Below are 13,060 nucleotides of genomic sequence, written 5' to 3'. Positions count from 1 at the left end.
AATAAACATATCTTTAGAAATGTCCCATCCCCAATAAGTTTAGTCTTCCTATTGGTCAAAAATTCTATTGCTGAAATAATAGCAACTCATGCCAAAAACACCTTAGAGAAGACAATGATTACTTCTTGGGACATTTGGATAGCTAATAACTAGAAGAATCTTCCTTCTCCAATGCATCATGTGACGAGACAAATTGGAAAACAACTGACAGATCAAAAGTGAGATGGAACCCTCCAATTGAGGGTTTCCATAAGCTTGATTTTGATGGCTCTTCTCGAGGTAACCTTGGGACCTCAAGAATAGGTGCTTGCATTCAAGACCATGATGAAGTAGACCTAATTTCCTTTTTGGCACAACCTCTTCCTTTAGGTACAGATAATATTGTTGAAGGACAAGCTTTTCTTAGGGGCCTAAATCTTGCAAAAAGGATGAAAGTGAACATGATTCATATTGAAGGGGACTTAGTTGTGGTTATTAACGCTTGCATTAATAGATCCTCATCAAACTGAAAAATCAACTACATCTTACAAAGAGCTTGGAGTTTGATGGATTCATTCACAAAATGCTCATTGTCTCACACATGGAGGGAAGGTAACTCGGTTGTAGTTTTTCTAGCCAATATGGGTTGTGATAATGTAAACTTTGAGACACTTCAATGCAAAATATTAATGTTGTAGATTTTCCAAGTCTCGCATTGGTTATTGCTCAGGAAAAGTTAAACTAGCATGCATAGTACTAAAAGATAAGAACAATGAATACTCAAGTTGAAATGTTAATGTTAGCTGTTTAGTAATAGTATGTTATATTAATTTCCACTTTAAGCATAAACTGCTAGCATCTTTGTCAACATTTCAGTTACAACTTCAAGAGGACTCTTTCCTTGACAATGGATTACTTCCCTAAGAATTTTAGAGTTCAGTTGGAAATTGTTGAGTGGGAGCGTCCTTTTGAAGATGATATCTCAGATGAACAACTTACTCAAGCTTTCAAAACTGGTTGCCCACATTATTTATGCATCGTTAAGAATATCATCGATGATGGGGTAATTTATCCACTGAATGGTGGTTCATTTTTCTCTCACAACTTTCCTTAAATTCTTTCTAATATCATGGACATTGATGGTCGAGTCATGGACTATCTTGGAGGAGATTGTCAACAGAGCAATTAGTGTGGAAAATTGTGAGAATATTAATTTGTTTCAAATTATAAAGAAATACAACTTGTGGAAGGAGAAGGCCTTGATTGCAGTACTTTTTCCTTAAGAGTCATTGAAGGACAACTAGGAACTCAAGCTAGTCTTAGATAGTATGAAAAGGGTGATTTGGTTACAAGATATGGATCCATTCCTAAATTTAATAAGTATTGTTGGCATAACTTTTCCTCTTGAAAATTGTAGTCAAATTTATACCAAATTAAAGGTTATTTTAGAAATTTTAGGACATGTGCATTACATGGTACCTTCTACCCAAGCTGAAGACTGCCTATATTCAACCTCTTTGACATTTGTTCCATTTTCTACTTGTTCTACTGTGCCACTCATTTTGGGTAGGACTGGGCCATTGGATAGGTCCATCACTGAGAAGGAAGCACTATAGGGTGAAATTGAAATGACAAGGATGGATATTAAAAGTTTGCATATTATTGATTATGGAGAGGTTCAGCCCATGAAGGAATAAATCAGTCAATAGTTTTCATGCATTTTTGGGTACTGTTTTTAATTCTTTGGGGAATTTGGATATTCAAGATGTACGTTAAGGGAAAAGATCTAGGTGTATGAATTGCATTCTTAGCAAAGAAGCTAGTTTTCTAATAGGGATTCCCATTGTTACTGATAAGAGACACCTTTCTACCGATAGGGTATTTTGTGATCTCATGCCTTTTTTGATAGGAGGTTCTTTTAGATACTTGTTAATGTTGATATGAGGCTCCTTTTGTCGATAAGATGCTTTTGATGTCATGCCTTATCCGTTGGTTCTCCTTTGACCGACATGGGGTTTGTGATGCATAACTTTGCTGATAAGGGGGGTACACATTTTATCGACATGGTGGAAGCACATCGATATAATGCACATCTTTGTTGATATGGTTCTCAAATAGTGATACACAGCTTTGCCAATAAGGTGGTTTCACATTTTACCGACACGATGGAAGTACATCGATACGATGCACATCTTTGTTGATATGACTCTCTCTATCAGTTAGGATGTAATTAGGACAAACAATTTGGCCAATAGGGGGAACTTATTAATTACATGAAGTATTAGATAAAATACAAACTATTGATGCTAGAATGCACAAATTACCGATATGGTGTAAATGTTGCTATGGAGTATTGGGGAGGTTAGATAGATATGTGTTTACATGGATGCAAAATTTGGAATTCTTGGAGGTTTCTTATATATGTTTGGTTCCGTGGGATTTGAGACTTCCATTGTGTTACAAGGGCGTTGTTGTGACTTCTCTTTTTCTATAGAATATTTTATTGTATATAGTAATGATTAGAGGTTTTCTTTGTGGTGCTTTCCTCCATGAGCCTTTGAACCACTTATATATATAATAGTGGTAGCTTGCTACTTTCACAAAAAAATTTAATTTAAAAAAGAAAATAAATTACCATTAGTTATGCCAAAGGCATTCCTATATGAGATGGAAGAGATAAATTAAGAGATCGACGATGTAAACAACTTAACAGACAGGAACGACTATAGTTTTCATCCGCATTGTTAGATATTTGTTCATTTGTATTGGTCAATTTTTTTGACTCACCAACGTCATTTTCGCGTGCTCGTTTTGGACAAACCACGTGGTAAGCTTGCTTTGTTGACATCATTCAGTCGAGAAATGGCGCAGCCCCATCCTTTGCTAGAAATGTTCAATGGCAACATTATCTCTGCAACAATCGGGAGAAGCTTGATGTAGCACAAATGAACTGGTGAAGACATGGTCTACAATTCCACCTGAGAATACTTCATTCTATTTGACTGCAAAATGACAAAATGACATTAAAGGCGTTCTATGCATTAACATCTGTACTCATTCACATTTGTGCTCGTCCTCTGGTCACTCTCTGGTTTTATTTCGTCCTTCATCAATTAGGCGATGATACCCGAGTTCTAAGAAAAGCCTTCTTTAAGAGCTCAGTATGAATTTCTAATTCAACAATCCCACGGCTGCCTAATTCCCAAAGCCAGCATGATCTTTCCTCATGGAGGTGTCGATGACATTGAATTATTTTCTAGGAAGTCTATTTTATTTTTGGTACAAAATGTGGGAGGTAAACGGGAGAAGGCAAAGACGTGAGGCAATTTGAAAGATGCTTGGCCATAAAGAAATCTTAGTGGTTAATAGTCAATCCAGTGCTTAGAAATATCAAGGATCAACAACTCTTGAATGAAAGATCACTCTTAAGCATGACACTTGTTTCTGTCCTTTGTCAGATCGCACAACATGCATACTAAAGGCAAGCTTCGAGTATTATGATGTTAGTATTTTCTTCGTATAGGCATGCATTATAAAGATTATTTAAATTTAAGTGGTTGGTTTAGGAGGGTTCTCCCTTGGGCTCTATTGTGATCATTTCTACTCTTCGAAATTAATTTTTGAATGTTGTAACTCCATCTGATGGAGATGAGTTTATGATTCTTCTTGTGATATAAACATTTATATAGGGACTTCCATTGCATTATGAGAGAAAACATGGAAGAGAATTTTCTTGGAAAAGATAGGAAACCAATTGTATTCGCCTTTACAAGCATCCATACATGCATTTTTTTAGTAATTTACGAGCTTTTTCATAAATTGGTTCTTAGTGTGGAATGTTTGTTATTTATATACTTTTATGTTAATGATAGTGTACTTAAAAAAAAATTATACTACAAATTGATGTGACCATATATTTGCCCACTCCTACTTGCTACAATTTTCTTTTTAATCATAGATGATTAATTAGAAAGAATTCCCCAAATAAAAATTACCATTGTATTTCTTAGTAAACAAGTTAAAGATATATTATTATTTGATCAATGTATCTATAAATAATTTATAGAATTTTTAAATTAACAATATATATCTAATTTTATGATTTTTTATTTAAATTATTTACAACAACATCGTATTATGTTTGAAATATGGAGAGAGTGAGAGATCTAGGGGGAGATATAGCAATAGAAGAGGTAGATATTGAGGGGGACAATGTGACGGAGAAATAGCGGATGTCTTAAACATCATACACTAAGGCTTGATTCCTAGACTAAGAGTGTTTAATAGTCAAAGTTGACTTAATTTTCAAAGCTTAATTTTTTGATTAGTGTGTGATGTTTAAGGATGACCAAAAAAGAGGTAAGGACATAGAGACAGAGAGGAAGGCGAAGACAAAGATGGAGATGGTATGGAGGGGAGGGATATGTAGAGAAGAAAATAGATGGATAAAGAGAGAGGAGAGAGGGGTAGGGGGGGAAGGGAGGTAGGTAGAGAGAGAGAGAGAGAGAGAGGTGACTTGGAAAAAAAGAAAAAACTACCTTGTTTGGACGCTTCCTCATCGATTGACTATCATTTGCATTCACATAATTACCTTTCAACTTTTCAAAAAATTTGAGTGATGTTTCAATTCCAATAGGTGTACTCTTTTTTTGCAACAATTTTAGTCCTTTTGCTTCTAGTACATACGAACCCCTCGTCCTCATTGCACGTTACACATAATAGAAAAGAATATTTGTAGTATTTTGTCTCTAATACAAATAAAGAGACAATGCATTTAATACAATGAGAAAGGATTTACGGGTTATAAAGAAACTATATGGATATTGCAACTGCAATCAATTGCATTAGGTTAAGCTTTGAAGCATCTACAAATTTCCGTGGCTCAATTACCCCAGGCATCATAACCTATAATTAACATAAACATGTTAAATAAGAAGCAAAGACTCATTGTAATTTGATCCAACCACGAACTCACATTTATCAACATAAAGTTGAGGATCTATAGGTGGTTTTTTAATCAACCCATAATTCTACTTGACTAAGAGTTACCATTGTCTATTGACTCATAAGAATATATTGTCACACACTATTACATTAGATTACTAAAGTTTTGTTAGGAAGTTCAACGAGACATGTATCCTTACCAATTCAAATTTAGTTTAACTATCCAAGGATTTTGTTCATTAGACTTGTTTGACAAAAACTAGTAATATAAAAACTATTCAAATTAAAAAATACATTTCAATTAGTAATTACACCTTTACAATAAATATGTTGAAGAGATGTGAAATGAAAGGTACAATAAAGAAATATACTTAGAAGACTTAATTTAGATATCTATCTTTCTTAGTTATAGATTTTTTAAGAATTAATTTTCAAATTATATTGGGCCTACTTATTGCGTACCAAGGTGCGATTGGTAGTAATAACATTATCATATGAATAGCCTTTCGTAAAGTAGTCAATTTTGGAGTTTGAAGGGGTAGATCTTTAGATTTGAATGGTGCGCATGTATGACTACTAAAATATATCTTTTCTTTTTAATCATGAACAAAATGTACTGACGACAAAACAAAGTCAAACAATTTTTTTTCCCTGATTCACAAAAACATAGTAATTTTTGTCCAAGTTTTTTGTTGTTTTTGACTAAAACCATGAAGATCATGAAGATCAAATATTGAAATTTTCAGATATTTTTTATTTTTTGAAAATTGGTCAAAATTGGTCCTGTAGGGAGGATATCAGTCAAGAATTAACTATCATTTTAAACTCTCCTTTCAAGCTCTTTTTTACAGCCATAGATTTGCACTGTGGTAAGAATCCTGGTCTTCCCTGCAGATTAATTGCGTGTTCTTCTATTGTCGCCTGCAATGAAATTTGGGAAACAGGCATCTAATTCAGGTAAGCCCATATGTTAAAAGTAATAATGAAATACTCAAAACTCGCACATTTGGGTATGGGTTTCAAGTTTTTCTTAGCTGCGCGTATTAGTTTCGTATCGTAGATTTAATTGTTCGTGCGGTGCTACTCTAGCCTGTGCACTTTCAGAACCCTTATCACACAATGACATTATTGTGAAATATGAAAATAATAGATTTATTCTCTGTACCGTATTAGCAGACGAAGTAATGTTCTGGAGTAGACTTGGCATCTCGTATATCGTAACCAAACGGGGTATTTCCTCAGGTTTCAATTCTTACGCAGGGCTTTTGGAGAGATGCTTCCCCAAGTCCTTGAGAAATGGTATGCAGGTACGTGCTCACATGGTTCAAACTGCATTCGAAACAGATGTTTTCCTGGAACAAAACGTTTTGAACATGTACGCAAAATGTGGGCAATTGAAGGATGCATGCCAACTGTTTGATAGAATGTGGGGACGAAATTTGGCTTCATGGCATTCAATTATTGTTATGTACATTCAGAACGGGCGCAATTATGAGGTCTGGACTCTGTTTTGCCAGATGCTGCGTGATGGGTTTGTGCCTAATCAGGTTGTTTTGATCAATGTTATTAAGGCGGGTGTAAGCTCGGCATCGCTGGAACGATGCAAGCGAATTCATGCCCATGTTTTCCTTGCTGGATACCATTCTGATCTATATTTAGCGAGTGCCCTCATTAACCTGTATGCAAAATGTGGCAGCATTGTCGATGCACGCCAAGTGTTCGACAAATTGTCTCAACGAGATGTAGTTTCATGGATTGCTATAATAGCAGGATATGGCCAGAATGGATATGCAGAAGAAGCTCTGAACCTTTTTCATGAAATGCATTGCCAAGACATCAAAATGAACCATTTCATTGTATCCAGCGCTTTGAGTGCATGTGCAAGCCTATTAGCTATGGAAGAAGGGGAGCAGATCTATGCTCATGCCATAAAACTTAGATTTGATTCAGAAACTTCTGTGGGAAATGCACTCGTCACAATGTTCGCAAAATGTGGAATCTTGGAGAAGGCACAAAAATTGTTTAATGGAATGCGTAAACGAGATTCCATCTCATGGAATGCACTGATTTCGGGATATGCCCGGTATGGGAATGGCAGTGCAGCTCTCCGACATTTTGCTCAAATGCACGGGTTAGGCATTAAAGCTACCTATGTTACGTTTGCCAGTGTTTTAAGTGCTGCTGCTGACATAGATGCCCTGGAGGAAGGCAAACAGGTTCACGCAGAAGCCATTAAAACTGGTTACTTCAAAGATGTACTTGTTGCAGGTGCTTTTGTTGACATGTATGCTAAATGTGGAAATATAAAAGATGCTTGTCTGGCTTTTAAGAAAACATCTAAAGACAATGATGTGCTATGGAATATAATGCTTGTAGGATACACACGGAGTGGAAATTGGGAGGAATGTTTTAGATTCTTTCGCCAAATGCAGTGGGCGGGGATGAAGCTTAATCAATTCTCGTTATCCAGTTTCTTAAGATTGTGCTCTAGCTTAGAAGCTCTTGAACAGGGTGAGCAGATCCATACGCACATCATTAAGTGCGGTTTTCACTCTAGTATATTTGTAGGTAGTGTCCTTGTCGATATGTATGGAAAATGTGGCAGCGTTAAAAATGCACGCTTAATTCTTGATACAATGCCTGAGAAAAACACGATATCTTGGACTGCAATGATTGCAGGTTATGCTCAGCATGAGCATGGTCAAGAAGCCCTTGAACTTTTTCAGACTATGCAATCGACAGGCTTGACGCTGGATGATTTAACTTTTGCTAGTGTCCTCAGTGCTTGTGCCAGTCTAGAAGCATTGGAAAATGGTATGCAGATCCATGGACACATGGTTAAAACTGGATTTGATTCTAGTGTTTCCGTAGGGAACTCACTGGTGACCATGTACGCTAAATGTACCAGTATAGGAGATGCATCTAAAATATTTAACAAAATGTCGGAACGCAATTTGATCTCATGGAATGCAATGATTGCAGGATATGCCCAGGGTGGGCTTGGCGAGGAGGCATTGCAACTCTTTAATCAAATGCAACGGTCTGGGTTGAAGGCAGATCTATTCACATTTCCTTCTACAATAAGTGCATGTGCTAGTCTTGGAAATTTAGTAGAGGGAAAACAGGTACATAACCAGATAATAAAAACCGGTTTTGATTCAGATGTCTCCATGCAAAATGCCATTGTCACCTTGTATGCTAAATGTGGAAGCATAGTAGATGCACTCCAAGAGTTCAACAATATGTCAGAGAGAAATGTGATTTCATGGAATGCAATGATAGCAGGATATGCTCAGCATGGACATGGGAAGGAAGCGCTCCAACTTTTTGACGAAATGCACCAGGAAGACATAACAGCAAACCACATCACCTTTGTTGGTGTTCTTTCTGCATGTAGCCATGTGGGCCTAGTGAATGAAGGTCGTAATTACTTCTCCTTGATGGAATGTGAATACAAAATCTTTCCAAGATTTGAGCATTACGCATGTATGGTTGATCTTCTTGGTCGGGCTGGACACTTGAGTGAGGCAGAGGAGTTTATCAATCAAATGCCATTTGAACCTGACACTCTGGTGTGGAGGACATTGCTTGGGGCCTGTACTGTACATGGCAATGTGTTGTTAGGAGAGCGTGCAGCTCAAGCTCTTATTGAGATAGAGCCACAAGAATCTGCAACTTATGTGCTTTTATCAAATCTATATGCCAAAGCAGGACGAACAAATGATGCATTAAAGATACGCAAAGTTATGAAAGACAGGGGAGTTAAGAAGGAACCTGGTCGTAGCTGGATTCATATAAAGAGCAAGGTCCATGCATTTTTCGCAGGAGACAGATCACATCTACAGTCAGAAGATATTTATGCTTTCCTGGAGAAACTAACCCTAGAAATGGAGGCTGCAGGGAATATACCTGGGAACAAATTTCTCTTATATGACACAGATCAAGAAGAAAAAGATCCTGCAATCAATTATCACAGTGAAAAGCTAGCTATTGCATTTGGCCTTCTTAACACTGCCCCAGGGACAACAATTCGGGTGATGAAGAATCTGCGTATGTGTGATGACTGCCATATTGCTACTAAATTCATTTCGAAATTCATGAGCCGTGAAATTGTTGTTAGGGATGCCAACCGTTTCCATCATTTTAGGGATGGTATGTGTTCTTGTGGAGATTATTGGTGATTATGAAACAGACATATGAATCTTGGATTGTATGAGTCTGGCCAGCCCTTTCATGCAAGTCTGACATTTGGCTTCAATCCTGTGGTTATTGATTTTATGGTAAAGAGATTAGATTGAAACTATACGGAAGTCCATCGAGTATATGGGTTAAGGCAGTAGCAAGAATTTTACAATGCCGACTCTCATAATTTGATCAATTGACTCTCACAATGTGATATCTGAGCAAGGGGCGAGCATTCATCCCTGCGATCCCTGTGAAGCTCACGTTGTATCCTCACGAATTTCCAGCTTCTTGGGTTGCTGAACCTTCCAGAGCCGTTGATTTATTGCAGGAGTCAAAATACAGAGTAGATGGTAAGATTTGGAAATGGAGGAAGATACGCATTTGCTTGCACCTATCCTCTATCGAAAGAAATTGATTAATCTGGATGATCTCTTGGTAAATCAGCAAAATGATCAAAAGAAAATTGCAAAATCAATCCAGTGAGTTGGTCAAAGGTCTCAACTCTATCGTAGTTCATGCAATAGTTGGTACAAAATCAAATTGTCCGGTTGAGGTTGTTGGAAGTATTAGAGTTCTGAGAGGGGGGGTGAATCAGAACTCACTGATTTTAACGGTTGAGGTTGTTGGAAGTATTAGAGTTCTGCGAGGTGGGGGTGAATCAGAACTCACTGATTTTAATCAATTTTTAGATTCTAACTTTGAAGATTCAAGAAACTGAATGCATTCAAAACTTATTCAAATAAATAACATTCATCATGCATAAATATAAAACATGAACTCACAGAAGATAGAGACACATATTCTGCCGAGTAGAAAACCCTCAAAATTCCTCAAAAATGATTCGTCATAAGGAGAAAAACCACTCCATGAACTTGTAATCTTTATTAAGCTTCAACTCCTTTACAATCAGCAACAATAACTGCTCAGGGTGTTCAACCTTTTATATCTTTTGCTATTTGTTTACAATCTCACATACGCATATACATGTATATGCTACACCTATACATGTAAGTAAACTTATAATATAGCTTTAAGATTACAACTCTTCACAAGTTTTCTCAAATATATTTTTGTCTCCTTCTCAATGATTTTTTTCACACACACATATTTCAAATTTTATAATGATCTCTTTAAATAGAGATAGAAGTCAAAATGAATCAGTTATACAAAACCAATTGAACCAATTAGGGTCATTTAACAACACCCCTTTATGAAATGCTGTTGTAAAACCAAAGTTATCCCTCGGATTTGTTCATGTTCAACCATATAAACTTCAAACTGTACAAGTAGGACTTCAAACTTGAAGCCTTCAAAAGAATGCCTTTTGAACAGATGAAAAAATCTTCACAAAAAGTGTCATTTTACTATTTGAACGGTGACCCTTTATTTATTTGAAACTTCATTCAAACCATTAGGGTTTGAACAGATATTTGGCTTTGAAGATTAATCAAAAAACCTTTATTTTGAAACCAGATTTGAAAGAAAAAACTTCCATATTTTATACAACAAAAACCCTAATTTCATTTTGTCTTTCAAAACCTGACTATTTTTCCTTTTGAGATTAAAAGAAATCTTCAAACTTTTCTTTTCAAAAATTGAAACTGGATATGAGAAACATTTCCATACAAGAACATATAGAAAACTTTGCTTAAACCTTATTCTTCTTTTTTCATTTTCGGGAAAAACAAATTTCAACTGAAAACAATCCGAGTCTTCATTTCTTTTAAACGCCTTACTCCCTTTTAAAAATTGAAAAAATTGGAAGAACGTACTTGTAGCCGATTGGAACAAAAACTTTTTAAGTTTACCTCCAACCTTCTGTGTTACAGAAATCGTGAACCCCTTTCTCTGTTTTGAAGGAAACTCCATTTTTCACTTCATCATCCGTTTATGCATGCATAGGATCAAAATAAAAAGTAAGTATTTATTCAGAGAGATGATGTGAAGAAACCTTATACATTTGCTGTAAAAAAACTTGTTCAACCACTTTTGCAAACCTTTTCAACATTTCATCTTAGCAGAGAAAAAACAAATCTTCTCAAAACAACCCATATTCGCATCCCAGAGTATGTTTCCAGAATGAAAAAACAAATAATCCAAACTTGTAGAGAAAAACAGAAAACCCTTCATAATAATATTTGCAGAGTTAAAATGGTCTTTCAAAGTACCCACAACTAAAATTATTTCAAATTTTCTTTGGACTCCTTCATACAATCTTAACACTTGGCAGAGTATGCATGCTGTCATTAACAACCACGTACTGACCATGTCATATTTTCAATGTCTTCTTTATAACTTTGCCGTCAAAACAACATTCAAAGTTTTTCTTTTGTTTTATACTTATTTTCTTTGCCACATATTTTCAAGACTTTTCAAATACCTTTCTATTGGCCAGACTTGCCATGTTTAACACCTTCTAATATTGCCTCGACATGTGTCATGGAGAATCTTTTAATATTACTTTGCATTTTGCCAACTTTGTGAATTGCCATCATGGTCAACAATCTCCCCCATTTTTTGAGGCAAAAATTTTCACCATCTTATATATACAAGGTGAAACATATAAAAAAATTGAATACAAATTTCATCTTATATATACAAGATAATGAACAAAGTATGCAGATCACACAAATGTTGATTATTCCATGATATGTTGAACCACAAAATAATGTGCTGAATCACAAAAATGATGAGAACCACATAGAATACAATGCTGATACAAAACTGACCATTGAAAAATGTTGAACACATAGAACATTGATCACAATATGCAATGCAAATCATCATATGCAACCAATTGAATATGTCAATTGAACCAACTGATAAAAAATGTCAACTGATGAAAAATATGCCATTTGAATCCAACAACCAATTGATGAGTATGCTGAACAATTGAAACAATCAACTTGAATATGTTGCAACAATCAATTGATGAATATGTTGTTATCAGCAAAAAAAATGTCACCGATGAATATCTGAATCAATTGAATAGCTGATATCTCTCTCAAAATTTTTGCATCAAAAACTTTGACCATTTTTTTTTCATGAAAAATTACTATGATTAGGAGCAGAAACCTAACACAGAATGTTTATTAGTAAGAATTTTATATCAGCATTGATTGAGAGAAAACTCTCAATCGAGTTCTTAACTATTCAAACAGTTCCCTAGGTAGAGCTTTGGTAAAAATGTCTTCTACTTGTCCTTGAGTAGGCACATAGATCAGTTTGAATTCATTATTGAAAACTTTGTCATGCAAAAAGTGAAGTTTAATGGCCACATGTTTTGTGTGTGAGTGTATTACTGGATTTTTGCTCAATTGAATATCACTCATATTGTCACACATGATAGAAATGGGTTTTGAAACTGGAATACCTAAGTCAGATAACTGATAATCCATCCAAATCAGTTGAGTACAACATGCTGTAGCAACAACATATTTAGATTCGCAGGTAGACAAGGTGACACAATCTTGTTTCTTACTATGCCAGGCAACCAAGCAATCACCAAGAAAGAAAGCTGCACCACTAGTGCTCTTTGTATCATCAGAGCCACCCCAATCTGCATTAATATAACCAGAAAGTGTAAAATCATTGCTGAGAGGATACCATAATCCAAAATCAAGTGTGCCTTGAATGTATTTGAGTATTCTATTCACTACATTAAGATGAGATTGTTTTGGATGAAATTGAAATCTTGAAACCATACATACTGCTTGCATTATGTAAGGTCTAGATGTTGTAAGATATAACAAACTTCCAATCATGGATCTATAAAGAGTTTGATTTACGGAAGGCAAGTCATCATTCTTTGTTAGTTTGTAGCCTGTCTCCATAGGAGTACTTACTAGTTTACAGTCAACCATATTGAACTTTTTCAACATTTCTTTTGCATATTTTGTTTGAGAAAGAAACAATCTATGTTCAAGCTGTGAGACTTGCAAATCAAGGAAAA

General features: G+C 35.5%; 1 protein-coding gene across 1 annotated transcript; it reads left to right on the top strand.

Moving 5' to 3' along the window:
- Positions 1–5,180: 5,180 nt before the first annotated feature.
- LOC149569828 (pentatricopeptide repeat-containing protein At4g13650-like) lies at positions 5,181–9,904 on the top strand. The gene is made up of 2 exons (XM_089822556.1): positions 5,181–5,880; positions 6,100–9,904. Exons 1-2 carry the CDS (start codon positions 5,850–5,852, stop codon positions 9,102–9,104), a joined length of 3,036 nt encoding a protein of 1,011 aa, XP_089678682.1. The 5' UTR covers positions 5,181–5,849; the 3' UTR covers positions 9,105–9,904.
- The last annotated feature ends 3,156 nt before the right edge of the window (positions 9,905–13,060 follow it).

Source organism: Cupressus sempervirens, chromosome 3 (assembly GCF_028749045.1).
Source record: "Cupressus sempervirens isolate cs-2001-9-10 chromosome 3, ASM2874904v1, whole genome shotgun sequence".
NCBI classification, from domain to species: Eukaryota; Viridiplantae; Streptophyta; class Pinopsida; order Cupressales; family Cupressaceae; genus Cupressus; species Cupressus sempervirens.
The sequence above is the reverse complement of the archived record's forward strand: the minus strand, read 5'-3'. Positions and strand labels throughout refer to the sequence as shown.